This window comes from Rhopalosiphum padi, chromosome 3 (assembly GCF_020882245.1).
Source record: "Rhopalosiphum padi isolate XX-2018 chromosome 3, ASM2088224v1, whole genome shotgun sequence".
Classification (NCBI taxonomy): Eukaryota; Metazoa; Arthropoda; class Insecta; order Hemiptera; family Aphididae; genus Rhopalosiphum; species Rhopalosiphum padi.
Genome location: NC_083599.1, coordinates 79,933,369 through 79,948,049, shown reverse-complemented (window position 1 = coordinate 79,948,049; position 14,681 = coordinate 79,933,369). Strand labels below are relative to the sequence as shown.

At 29.2% G+C, this 14,681-nt stretch overlaps 2 protein-coding genes across 2 annotated transcripts; both read right to left on the bottom strand.

The window, feature by feature from the left end:
• Positions 1 to 716: 716 nt before the first annotated feature.
• LOC132923702 (uncharacterized) lies at positions 717 to 1,602 on the bottom strand. The gene has a single exon (XM_060987639.1). It carries the CDS (start codon positions 1,600 to 1,602, stop codon positions 859 to 861), a length of 744 nt encoding a protein of 247 aa, XP_060843622.1. The 3' UTR covers positions 717 to 858.
• A 4,281-nt stretch (positions 1,603 to 5,883) lies between these two features.
• Positions 5,884 to 11,764, bottom strand: LOC132926035 (zinc finger MYM-type protein 1-like). The gene is made up of 5 exons (XM_060990383.1): positions 11,683 to 11,764; positions 11,021 to 11,311; positions 10,270 to 10,485; positions 7,596 to 7,655; positions 5,884 to 7,484 (listed from the first exon to the last, which is right to left on the bottom strand). The coding sequence occupies exons 1-5, from the start codon at positions 11,762 to 11,764 to the stop codon at positions 5,884 to 5,886; spliced, it is 2,250 nt and encodes a 749-aa protein (XP_060846366.1).
• Between the last annotated feature and the right edge of the window lie 2,917 nt (positions 11,765 to 14,681).

The window sequence follows — 14,681 nt, the reverse complement described above, 5'->3', positions numbered from 1 at the left end:
ATATTCAAAGGTTTCAAAAGATCTGAACGGGATAAACAAACTTTTTTCTTTTTCTATAAGTTTTAATAATTTCAACCTTTCTTCATCATCAACAGTGATATGTGGTACCTTCCAAACAATTTTATTCAAAACAACTTTTCCAGAAGTAGCACTTCCACTAGTTTTTACGTTTAGCACATTTAAATCACTATGACTTCGAGTTAATATTAGTTCTAATCTAGAATTAACTAATATTTTTTTAAAGTCTTCAAATATACCTAACCAATATTTCAGCGGAATGCAGGCACTAAATTCACCATTAACATTTACAAGGGTTTGTATTATTTTTAAAAATCCAACCCGCATTTTCATAACAATTAAAGTTATCTGGCGTACCTGATAGATAACCTTTCAATGAGCTTGTAATACCAAGTGCACGTGTGCTATCTACTTCTATCCCATTGATTTCAAGTCGTATTTGTTCAAAAAGATAGGAAAAACCATTATTAGAAAGTTTTACTTTTATAGCATCTGATATTGAACCTTCTATAAATATAAAACTTTCATGCAGATACGAATAAACATCTGTTTGCTGGATTGATATACGTATTTCATCATTATTATTAAATGAAGTTGTATACGGTGTATATGAATGATATTCAATTTTCGTAATTTTAGAATCTGTTTCGAACCGTGAACTTATATCCAAAATATCACTTTCAGGCATTATGATTTAGTTTATAACCAAGAGCCTTTAAAATTTTTTTATTTTTCACCGTTAATTTTTTTACTTTAGTCGGTGTTATCGGTAACACTTTAGTTGTGTGACTAGCTCGATTAACGTGAAGTAATGGGTTTATATTGAATTTTAATCCCATCTTAAGAACCGTAACGTTTAATATGTAACACAACTGTTAATGTCTCACCAAAATTTTCGATTTGATTAAAATCCTGATCAACTAATTGTACAGTTATTGAATCAATATTTATTTTATTTAATTTATAATATATTAAATTTGGCGGTGATTGAACAACTTTTGTCCCAGTCTTTTCACTCGGAAAAAACTCGTAAATCGTATGACTTTGAAGGTGATTGTTGAATGATCCTTGAGCTATATTACACATCACTTTTATAGAATTAATTGTGTTTAAATTTACAGCTTTTTCCGATCGATGAGTTACATACTCCGGAGGATAGTCTCGTTTTTCAAATCCTAATATGGGTGCTATCCCATTAATCATATTAAACATAATTATACCATTACATTGTATGTATGATCTAAAATCATTATGGTCAACTGAAATATCGAATGTTATTTTTGTACCATTTTCTTCATTGTAAAAATTTATTTGCTTCTTAATTTGACGGTTAATATCTACAATTTCGTAACATCCCGTTTTTAATGCAATATAACATATATTTTCATTATTATTATTATTATACTCGTCTATTACTTGTATCGCAAATTTGTTATTAGAAGAATTTATGTTTGGAAACGAATTGAACGTTTGTAAACATAACAAAGCTATTTCAGAGTCTTCGTACACGTTTAGAGACGGGAAATAATTTGAAGATAGTGTGGTTTCATTCCCAGTTAAACTTAATGTGATTGATTCATACATATTTATTTCTAGAAAAACTTTAAATTTAAATTAGTTTTAAGATCCATGACGTTTAATATGTAGAACAACTGTTAATGTCTCCTTGAAATTATCAATCGGTTTATTGTTCTGATCAACTAATTGAATAGTTATTGAATCGATATTTATTTTGTTAAGTTTATAATATATAAGGTTTAGTGGTGATTGAGTCACTTTTGTTCCTGTTCTACCGGTCGGAAAAAACTCATAAATTGAATGACTTTGAAGATGATTGTTGAATGAACCTTGTGAAACATTACACAATACCTTTATACAATTAATTGTGTTCAAATTTACAGCTTTTTCTGATCGGTGAAGATCATCGCGTGAAAAATATTTTTTTTTTTCAAACCCTAATACAGAGCCTATACTGTTTGTCATATACAGGGTGATTTTTTTATCGTGAACCAGTAAATATCTCGGTAAATATTAGGAATTTTAAAATAATTTTTTTTTAAACTCTCTAGGTTTTACTATTTTACACTGTGTTACAATTTTGATAATTTTAACTTCCTCCCTTATTTGATAAAAAACTATCAACTTTCAATTGTCAAATGGCAATAACTATTTTCGATAACGAAAATTTATAAACATACTGAAAAAAATAATTTTAACGTTTATAAAATTTAATTTCAGTAATCCGTTCGCGACTTATTACCGTTTAAATATTCGTTCAATTTACTGCTACCGGGAAATTTATCAAACCCAACAGTAAAGACCAGAAGTAAAAACGAAATGATATCTTAATTTAACAATACCCATAACGGTCATAATCGATAATAAATCTTAGGTAGCAAGATAGATAAACAATACTGTTAGAAAAAAAAATGTCCTATCAACACTCCCACCAGAACACCGTGGTGTCAGTGAGCGACTAGCCTGCAGCAGCGAGGCTGAATCAGTTGTAAAGTATAAAAATGACATATTAAAATTTACCATCATGGTTACATAGAATATCACTGGTTACTGATTCTTGGTATAGGTCTTATCACGTATTATTTTAATAAATAAATGATAATAAATGGCGGTTAATTGTTTCTGAAAACATGTGTTTATTGGTTAATCGTTATTGTTAATTTTCCATTATCAAATATCGAATATTAATTATTAATTAATTATTATTCTTTAAACATTTAACCACAGAATACGTTTTAAGTAAATACTATGTAAATGTGTATTATTTTAAATATAAATTTAAGGTTTAAACCAATTATTTCAATGCATATGTATTTTGTGATAGTGTTTTAATGTTGTATTCTGGTTAAACAATTTGAATTTAATTAAAAGTATACTTCTATCCAATCAGCAATAGTATTATGTGTATGGCAATTAGTTTTCATAATTTTCCGACAATTTTGTTTGTATAATTTATTGGTAAGTTCAATCTAAAATTAATAAATTAGAATTTTTTTTTTTATTAAATGATTTATGCATAATATTATTGGCAAATAATAACCATGGTTCAAATATTTTAATTTTATTTCAGTGGCAATTCGTAGAATTGGTGTAATTAATCAAAAATAACAGTGAATTATATGACTAGCTCAATTTGACCAGCAATTAATGCAAATTCATATTGCTTTCTACTGGTGAACCTATCTGATGACTATAAATTAATAAATAAAATAAAATTGGAATAAAGGAATAAAATATACATATATCTATATTATACTTTAATCTTTTAACAAACTAAACAATCTATTATGTAAGTATGAATTTTTTATAAATAAATAATTTGATGTTTATTATAATTTTTGTTCATTTTTTAGGAAATTTATTTTATTTTATTTCAAATTCCAATTGCATTTAATAGTACTAACTTTTAATTCAAATATCTATAACAATATTGGATGAACAAATACAAATTGCTGTTTTGGTTAGTCACAGCATAATACAGTGAAACTTCTAATTAACGGTCACCAAAGCGACCATAAATAATGACCGCTACTTAGAGGTAGCCCCGTCCTATACAGGTGACAATACATGACATAACACTTGATGGGACCAAAAAACCTAACCGTTACATAGAGGTGACCGTTAACGGAAGATTTACTGTACACCTCGCCTGATAACTTAATAAGTATGTATACAATTTTTTTTGTATAGAGTCAATTCTATAAATAATTTCATGTTTTTTTTTTTAGTTGCATTCTGATAAAAAAAAAACAGTGCAGCATCAAGACGAGGATTTGCTGATTCAGGGAATACCTCAAGCTCAAATATATATGTTAATATGTTTACTTACTTGATATTATTCTTAAAGATGTATTAGGATTTTCTTCAAATTTCTGTAAAATAATTTCGGTATATTCTTGTGTAGTTTTGGTACATTTCCTATTTTTAGTTTTATTAAAACTTCCAGTCATTTTTAAGTTTTTTTCCAATCTTAAAAAAATACTGGAATTAGGAACATGCCTCTCAAGCCCAAATTGTTGGCTGTACAAAAGAGCGGCTTTCATTTTATTTTTTCCACTTTCTAAAAAGCATGACCACATATCCATTTTTTCAGTTATAGAGTAGAACATTGTAATTGATTTAACGTTGAAATAATTTTTATGGTCATCATATTGTTTAATGCATTGTAAATAGCAGTATTGATTAATTATATCTAATTTTTTGTTTTTAAAAATTGCTTCTACGCATTTTGGGGAAAGAGTAATATCAGATGAACATTTTGAAATATAACATAGGTCTGTTATTGGTGGGTCACAGTGTTGTTGGCCGATTCCTGATATTATCCTGTGCTCATCATTCATGGAATTTATCGCAATATATGTTTTTTCTGAGTTTATATTGCAAGTAGAATCTTGAAACTTAAAATGAGTTGGAATGTATTGATATAGTTTCCATTTTGCCGATTTTTCTTGGATTGGTATTTTGATTTTAATTAAAATTTTCGATTTTGAAAATTGACATTCGGTAATTGGTAAATTATAATATGTATGAAAATGTTCTAATGGTATAGTTAATTCATATCCATCTCTTTCGATTGCTCTTTTTAATTTTGTTAAGTCGTTATACAGTATTTTTGATTTTATGATCCTTGCTGGAATTTTATGTAGCTTACAGTGTAAATGAATATTTGTATCTCTTTCATTGTTTGTAAATTTTAGAATTACTGACATTAAATTGTATATTATTTCTTGGATACCTTAAACCATATTCTCCTGATTGGTTTTTTCTTGTAACTTATTTATTTTTTCCTCATTTATAAATTTTGAAAAACTATCCTTTAATAATTTTATATTGTTTTTAGTATATTTTGTGTATTTATTGAGTTCTGTAGTTATGTTTGTTAGATCTTTATGATCTGATGTGAAAACGTTTTTAAATTTGTTTATTTGTTGATCTAACATTTCTTCATTTGTGTAAAAGGTTTTTAATTGTTTTTCTGTTGCGACATTACAACAGCAGTGATATAAATTCCCGAAAAATTGAATTCCCCTTTTAGATCTACTATTTAATAGGCCTTTTTTTAAATCTAACGTTTTTGTATCGCTTTCTCTTATGTTTTTATTTATGGTGCTTATAGTATATCTATTGTTTGGTTAATAATGTTGCAGTAGTTTGTGTTTTTATTTTCACAGTAATTTTCAACCCCCCAGTAATTTTTTATACTCTCCAAATTGTCATCTGGGTAATCGTCTTGTAATTCCTGTGTGTAGATTAGAGGAATGCTTTTGTCATATAGAATGGCCTCTGGTACCTCATCAAAAAAGGCTCCGGTAGATACAATTATCGCTTTATCTTCTGCGTTAGCATTGATAAGTACCGCAACGACTGTGAGGATTTTAAAAAACATCTAGAACCAAAGACTGAATTAAACGATCACCCATATACATTATACAATATACATATACCCAGTGGCGGCTCGCAAGTAAATTCATTGGGGAGACTGAAAATTTAATAAAAAAAAAAATGAATACAAAAAAGATAAAAAAAAACCTTTTTTTATTATTATAATTGATAGCTTTATAAAAATTATAAGAATAGATAATTTATATTATTTTATATTCTAATTCAATTCTTCTTTCTTTTTTCTTCGCAAAATCATCAATAATACTTTCTACAAATGTCGGGTCCTTTGCCATAACGCCCAGTAAATTTTTTTCAATTGCCAACGATGATAAATTTGTAAGTCGCTCGTTTGTCATTGTATTTCTTAAAAAGCTTAAACGTACTCATAGAACGTTCACTAGATGCAGTAGTGGCCGGTATTGTTATAACTAATTGACATAGTTTAGTGAACTGGGAATAAATTTCTTATAAATTATTTTTTATTATTAAATCCAGTAGTTTATGAGGAGGGAGATGTTTATTATTATCTGAATAAATGACGGACAATTCATTACGCAAACGATTTTCTTCAAACATATTAGGGTATTGTTTTAATAACTTAATCAACTTGCATTCGGGAAAAGTGTTGTGGTAGATATTAAACATTTTTTCATTTGTAAGCTCTACGAATTCTAATTCCGAAGTATCTTCAAATCTTATATTAATTTGGACAATTAATGAATCCAGTATCTCATATGTTATTTTACGTAAATTATTTTTTTGTTTGTCACCATACTCAAAATCATTATTTAATTGTATTGCTTCGTCACAACAAGTATTCACAGTTTGTTCTTTTCTTAAATCTTCCAAATTTTTTTTTAAATTTTGAATTTCAAAAATACATGATTTAATGTTTGAAAGTATTTTTGATTGGAGGAAATTAAATACATGGTCCGTATATATGAAAATCTTATTAAATAAAATTAACAGATACACAAATTGTGCATCATTAAGTTTATCTAAAATACCTGATGCTGTAGAAATAGAAATGTGGTCCCAGTTTGGTTCTTCAATTACATGTGTAAAAGCATTTTTTAATTCTATAAAATGGGTTTTAATTGTGGAAGCGGCTCTTGAATGATAATTCCACCTAGTATCAGAATGATTTGGAAGTTTAAAGCCCTGTTGTCTTAGTAACTCACTCCTTTTAGAAGACCTACTAAAAAACGTATGAAACATCGTTAAATTACAAATAAAAAGTTTCACTGGTTTTATTGTCTTAGCGCCATATAACAATACCAAGTTCAACTGATGAGCATAGCAATGAATAAATAATACATTTGAATAAATATTCTTAATAAGACTTTGTACACCATTTTTTGTTCCAGACATAACTGATGCTCCATCGTATGTCTGTGCAATTATTTTATTTCCTAAATCCCATTTTTTAATCACGGACAATATTACATCTGCTAATCCAGATCCCGTTTTATCACTTGAAACATCAAAAAAACCAATAAATCGTTCGACAATTTTTTCTTCTATAACATAACGAAAAATAATACTCATTTGAGATCGACAGGACACATCAGTGGTTTCATCTGCTTGAATAGATATATAATTAGCAGTTTGTATTTCCTTAAAAATTTTTGAATTTAAAATTGTAGTGACGCTCTCAATTAAATCATTTTGTATTATCTTAGATGTGCCTTTAAATATTGACGATGACAAAAAATGATCCTTAAGTAAATGCTCTTCTTGAGCGAGTAGATCAAGTAACTCAAGATAATTCCCTTTATTTAAAGATTCGTCGTGTTCCCGATGCCCACGAAAAGCAAGCTCTTGTTTTCCCAAAAAACAAACAACGTGGATCATACGTGCTATTAAACGTCTATTTATAGAAACTTGTTCATTATGTTTTATAGCAGCTAATCGTCGACCTTCCGAAATAGCATGTTCAATTCGAACTTTTCCTAAAAGATGGAATTTTTCTTGATTTATCAAATGCTTTTTAGATATAGAATGTTTTTCTGATTTTCTTATAAAATTTTTTATTGACGATATTCCATCAACAGTCCATTCTTTTTCTCCCCCAAAAATTACACAATAAAAACAAAACACTTTATTTAGCTTATCACAACCAGTTAGCCAGGGAAATTTAGTATACCAACTATATTGAAATTTTCTAATGAATTTACCTTCTTTATATTCCAATGCAATGTTAGGTGTCGGTCTGTTTGATTTTAATTGACACTTTTCTTCGTATGTTAACGTATTAAAACTATTTTTAAACAAAAAGTCTAGTATATCTGTTTTTTTTTTCTGTATTTCCATAGTAGAAAATATAATAAATATATGTATTTCTAGAGTAATTTTTTATATTATAATTAAGTTTGTAACTTGTGTACTTTTTTATAATACCAATAATAAATAATAATAATTTAATTACTACACGCTGGCACGCTGCTATACAATGTCAAATAGCTAAATTTAATACTCTAATACGGACGCACGACACGCTGCAGTTTTCGTGTTTACAGAAAAATACGCGACGACCGCAATGCGAACGGCAAAAACTTTGAATGAGTCTAGTCTCAATGTACTGAATAACATCTATACAATCTATCCCCGTCCTCCGCCTTGTCATGCATATGAAATTTATATACATAATTGAGTCTTTCGGACGGCAGACTCTCGAACTAGCGACCGTCATCGTTATCGATATATTTAGCCCGTATTGTTATCGATATATTTTTTATATTGTATTGTTATTGAATGACACTCATTATTAATGTAAAAATAGAATACAAAATATTATCAATATTAATATCGAAAACCATAATAATTATTTTCAGAATGGATAAAACATAAAAATATTAAATTATAATACAATTTTTTTCAAACTTTTTTATTGCGTTACTACTTTTTATTTTTTGGGGAGTCGCCGTCTCAAAGACTCCCCCGACGAGCCGCCACTGCATATACCCGAGTACATCAGAAAATATTGTTATAGTATCAATATTATTTTTAGGTATTAATTATTTTTATAACTTATAGTAGTTACTTATAGTACTTATAACTAAAGTTTACTTCAATGAAATACTTACTATATTAAATTGCTGTATAAGGTTTTAATTATAAACACTATTGTCTACAATTTAGCTTTTGGTTTTTATTTTTTTTTTCAAACCGTAATATTTTCGATATTATTAATTATTTTTTTTTTATAAATATAAAATTAACCTTTTTTTTTAAAAAAAATATTAACTTGCCTAATGTTAGGTTTGATTAAGGTATATTATTTTCCCCTGTGTTTGATACTTCTGTTTCATAAAAAGGTTTTATTCTTTGCACATGTATGATGTCTATGGTTTTTTTCCCTTTAAAATTAAATCTACTTTGTAATTTACGTCAGATATTTTTTCAATAATAGTAAAAGGGCCTCTATATTTATTAGCTAATTTCTTTGATTTATCTTTTTCGTTGAAATCAAATTTTATTAATACTTTTTGTCCCGGTTTGAAATTAATATTTTTGTGACTTAAGTCATATTGTTTTTTCTGAACAGCTTGTTCTTTTTCGACAATTTTGGGAATAATGTCTCTAATTTTTTGAAGTTGCTTTAGTGCTTTAGTAAAGTCAAACAACTCGACTTCTGTAGTTATGGGAAAGTGGTCACCTTCATTAATTTGTCAGAATGTTCAAGAATTAAATAATAAAATGATAATAATAATAGTCTTTATTTAAATCATTCTGCGCGCCCGGCCCAACTCGGCGTATGGGTGCAGACAGACTACTCGATATCAGACGTACATAAAAAAACATATAATTATTCTTTTGTCACTTGTCGTCGTGGTCGGTCCGAATCGTCGGCCGACGCACGCCGACAACGTACGTGAAATAATAAAATATAAAAGTAGATCGAATTATAAAGTCGCCGTGCGTCGTGCAGACCACGGCGATAACATAGAATAATAAAAAAAACATAATAATAATAATATTTAAAAACACTACAGTAGTTAATTTATTATCTATAGGTTGACTTGCTTCTATACCGTGGAGTAAGTAAAATGGGCTTACTTTTAATCTCGAACTTGGGCTAGTATTATAAGCGAAAATGATCATTTTATAATACAATGACCAGTCTTTTTGATTTTCGTTTACATAATGTGATAGACTATTACAGATGATTTTCTTCATAAGTTCGGTCATATCTTGAGTCTGTGGATGGTACACACTAGAGAAAATTTGCGTGATACCTAATTTTTTACAGGCATACATCTTTATTTTTGAAATGGATGCCCCTATCGCTGCAAAAATATTTCGATACTCCGTAAGATGTTATTAAGTCCATTAGAAAACTTATTGTTGCTGCTCCGTTTGCATTTGAAACTGCCTTTGCGAATGCCATTTTTGTTGCATTACAGGTAGCAACAATGAGGTATTTTTTTCCTTTAGAAGTGGGTAACGGTCCTAAATAATCGAATGTTAGTCTTTGCATTGGCTTCCCTGAAAGTAAGGGAATTGTTTGTAGTAAACCGTGGGCTTTTCCTATTGGATTTTTAATCATTTGACAAGAAATGCATGTTTTTATAAAATTTGTGGTGTCTTTTATCATTGTGGGCCAATAATATTTTTGTTTTAATTTAGCTAAGGTTTTTGTAATTCCAAAGTGTCCGCTAAAAACTGATTCGTGGTAAGATTTTATAATACTGTTAGTCAAGTTTTTTGGTATTACTAACAGGTTATTTAATCTGTGAGGTGACCAATTTTTAAAATATAGTAGTATATGTAGTTCTTGTTTTATTAAATATTTTCTAGATTTTTTAAAATATTTATTTCTTTTATCTCCCAGTAATAATAAAATTATACCGTTGCAAAATTCGTCTTCTGACTGTTGTGTTTTTAATGTCTCAGGTTTTATATTGGCGGAATTAATTTCGAAATTTGTAGAGTTAGCATTAATTTCGTCTTTATCGTTTTCATATAATATATCTGTTATTTTTGTTGTATAAACGGGGTAACGTGAGAGACAATCCGCAGCCGTGTTCCATGAGCCAGGGCGATGTTTTATTGCTAGGTCAAATTCTAATAATTTAAAAATAAATTTAGTTATCCTGGAAGATGAATTCTTCCTAGTTTTATAGAATTGTAGACTTGAGTGGTCACTGAAGACTGTTATTTTCCTTCCTATAAGGTATTCTCTAAAGTAATTAGTTGCAAATACTACAGCCGACATTTCTAATTCCGTAGTGGTGAAATTTCTTCCACACCCTTTCAATTTCCTAGACGCGTAACTTATCGGATGTCTTTACCGTTTTCATCTTCCTGCTCGAGTATTCCCGGTGTTGGTGAGTTGCGGCCCGATCCCTAAATAACGTACGAATTGCGGCCCGTGTTTATGAAACAGACGTGCGAGTTGCGGCCCGTGTTTATGAAACAGACGTGCGAGTTGCGGCAATTTGTTTTTTTTTTGTAAAAAGTTGATAAAAGTGTTTAGGGCAGCTTTTGAAAGTTCCATCTACGTAAAATTTATTTACATCGCACAGCACTTTTATGTTTTGTATAGTAGAAAAACCAATTATACGATTTTCTTTGTCGTTGATAAACAAAAATGGCTCACCTATATTAGTTTTGATATTCATAGACTCTAAAGCAGCATGTAATTCTTTAATGCATTTTGGCAGAGGGGGGTGTACAAATGAACGGGCAGGATGAACATTGTGTCTAATTAATGATAAATCATTCGTTGTCAAAATCGATATATCGCCTTTCTTCAATTCTGAACGAATTAATTTTGAAGGTTTGCAAGAAATGTCTTCTATGGCTTTTCTTTTCAGAGAATTACTTAATATTTGCCTATTCAGGACTTTTTCGTCGTTTTTATTGTGGTTATGATTAGTATTACTGTCAACTATTTTATTTAAAGGAGATAATTTTAAAAAGCACTTACAACTTTTGACACTGCAATGCCACCTCTGTACATCGTGTTTTAGTGTTTTGTGGAAACGAAATTTGTAGCCTTCGTAGAGAATAATTGGTTTTGATTTTTCACTATTTACGAACTCCATAACGCACTTATAATAAACTGTATAACACACTCAAGTGGTGAACAGACTAATATGTACACAGTAATATTTTTCATTTGAACTATTGACGTTATGGTATCTACTTTAGATCAGATACTGCCGATATTGCCGGCACAAAATTGAAAATAAATAAATTTACCCAGGCCGCAATTCACCGGTCTTCAACACGTAAATGACATGTCGGGCCGCAACTCACCTATAGCCAGTATTCCAGATAGTCCCTCTAATGAGGCGTCTGCGGTAACAAAAACAGGGTAACCGTCTTTGAACTGTGCCATAACCGCGGTTGTTATCGCCTTTTTAAAGTTTCAAAAGATATTTCTTGTTCGTTTACCCAAATAAATTTATTTTCTTTTTTTGTCAAATTAGTTAAAGGACTTGCAATTTTTGCGAATTCTTTAATGTATTTTCTGTAATAACTAGTGAGCCCAACAAAAGTTCGTACATCTTTAATTTTTTTGGTATAGGAAATTTTAAAATTGCAATTGTGTTCTTTCCGAGAGGTTTTAGTCCAGCGTTAGAGACTGTGTGGCCAAGTAATTCAATTTCTGATTTTATAAAGGTGCATTTATTTGTTTTTAATTTTAAGCCGGTTTCTTCTAGTCTAATAAAAATTTGTTCTAATCTAATTAATGCTTCTTCATAACTGTTTCCAAAACAACATATATCATCAAGATACGCTATCATGGTTTTATACAAATAGTCACTAAACACGTTGTTAATGATTCTTTGAAAAATTGGAGCTGAGTTTTAAACCCTTGCGGTATCCTTTTAAAATTAAATAGTCTAAAATCTGTAATAAATCCTGTCTTATCTTGGTCCTCTTGTTCTATTGGTATTTGAAAATAACCCTGGGCCATGTCGATAGAAGAGTAGTATTTGGCTCCTTCTAAACTTCTAAAAAGGTCCTGTGATCGTGGTATTGGGTGTTAGTCAGCTACAGTCTCGTTGTTTAATTTTCTGTAGTCTACCAAGAATCGGTATTCCCCTTCTTCCTTTTTCGGAATTAAGAAAACAGGTGCATAATGTCCGCGTCTATCATTGGGTCAATTAATATTTTTAATTTTTCTCTTTATGACGGGGAAACTCTAAATGGTGGCTGAAATATAGGTTTATCTGATTTTAATTTAATTTCGCATGGTTCTATGATAGCACAATTTATATCTAGTGGGTCTGAAGTGAATAAGTGTTTATAGTTATTAATTAGTTTTAGGGCTTCTTTACGTTGTTTGTTATTTAATTCTTGAGAAATTTTGATTACGTTTCCTTGTTTATCGGTGACTTCATTAATATTTTCGTTATCATAATATTTTTGCTTAGTGGTATACATTGTTTTTATATTGATTTCTGCTAATTCTTTTTTTATATTTGGAGTATTTGTTTTTATGATATTTGCTATTTGCGGGAATATTACTATTTTATTGTAATTTCTCTCTTCGCTATCATTTCTCCAATACGGGTATGGACTGTTATTTCGGTAGGTACTCGCGTTTATCATTGTAGAAATCTCTTTTCCTATTGTAACTTCATCCTCTGTTTTCATTATAATCACGATTATTATTTTTTTGTTTATTGTTGTCATCAAAATATACCTACCTTTTTAATAAATTTATTTTTTGTATTTCGTCACTTAATTCGTTTATATTTTTGTTTATATTGTTCTCTATTTCTATATCTTTTGTTTTTAGGTTTAAATGTAATACTTGTTCATTTAGAATTTCTGTGTATTCACTGATATCATCTTTTTTATTTTTTATCCTAAACTGCATCAGTTCAATTTTTTTTAAGCTATTATTATTTTGCATTGAAATTGATTGTAAAATGTTATCCTTTAAACCTTTTAAAACATATCCACAAATATCTTTTTCCCTCATGTGCTTATTTACCTGCCTACATAAACTTTCTATTTCAGCTAAGAAACTTGTGGTAGATTCATTTTCCCCTTGCCTACGTTTTTCTAGTTTGATTTGCAATATAGTTTCATGTCCTATGGATTGAAATTCAATTAAAAAAATTTCCTCTAATTCTTGCCATGACCAATTTCCTTTTTGGTCATCAAGATTTTCTAAAAAGGTACTGGCTGTGCCCTTTACAAAAATTGAAAAGTATTTTAGTTTATCGTTTTCATTCCATTCATTAATGTCGCTAATCTTATTATATCGTTTAAAAAATTTTCTAACATCCTCAGTCCCGGTGAAATTATCAGGTTTAATCATAAGAATTTTTTCATTCATTTTCCTTTTGCTCGGTGGAATTGGTGGGGGTAGAATAGAATTGGTGTTTAAATTAGGATTAGTTTGATTATTTGTTGAGCATTATTTCCTGATATATGTGTTTTGAATTTTCAGGAGTAGTAATAGAATGCTCAAAATGTGTTAAGGTATTTTGATATAATTTGGTGCTTTGATCTTGAGAGTTACTTCCAGATGTGTTTGAATTTTCTAAGATTTTTCCACCTCTATTTGAAAATGAATTTAAACTATTGTTTAAGTTGTCGTATAATGCTAATGACGTTGAGTAAGTAGCTGATGTGTTTTTATTGCTGTCTCATTGATCGGGACTTGAATCGGATAGCTCAGTGTCTTTCAGTAAATTTTTTAAATCAATTTTATTAGTGATCGAATTATTTAGAATTATATTACGTTTTTCAACGTTTAATGAATCATCCGCGTCTTCCAAAGTTATAGCTCCTATTAAATATCTACTTAGTCTAGCTCTTAATTCGAATAGAATTTCGGGTAGTGGATTACAAATGACGCTGGGCGCCACTGTAGTATACCCATCTCTCGATGTTACACAAAATAATCGATGATATTAACACTATTTTGAAAATCTTTATTTAACATAAAACAAACACACAAAAATACTCGTCTCTACAAAACGTTTCCAAACATGTGCCGTCTCTCTCTCGAAACCCGCACTGTCCCTCTACTGTGGTGTTTACGTTCTTAAATATTATTTTACAAAGTGCTGCCTCAGCTCATTTGCTTCATTGGCCTAATATTACGCAATTTAAACATACCACTTACAACACCAGTCATACAAAAACATGTGAGCTTTATTAGTTATGAAGACAGATATTATTCTGTTAAGTATAATGTATTAGATTAAAATATTAACTTATATTAATAGTACGTAAGGAATAAACTAAATAATTGTGATGCATCCTATAAATATTTTAATTTTCAAGTTCAC

Bases quoted from the DNA above. Each gene is read 5' to 3' on its own strand.
- LOC132923702 (XM_060987639.1), bottom strand. From the start codon at position 1,602: ATGTATGAATCAATCACATTAAGTTTAACTGGGAATGAAACCACACTA.
- LOC132926035 (XM_060990383.1), bottom strand. From the start codon at position 11,764: ATGGCACAGTTCAAAGACGGTTACCCTGTTTTTGTTACCGCAGACGCC. The intron at 11,312-11,682 runs GTGAGTTGCGGC...TAAATAAAATAG, and splicing joins ATCTGGAATACTGGCTATAG to TTGACAGTAATACTAATCAT. The intron at 7,656-10,269 runs GTATAATTTTAT...TAACATACGAAG, and splicing joins AGAAGACGAATTTTGCAACG to AAAAGTGTCAATTAAAATCA.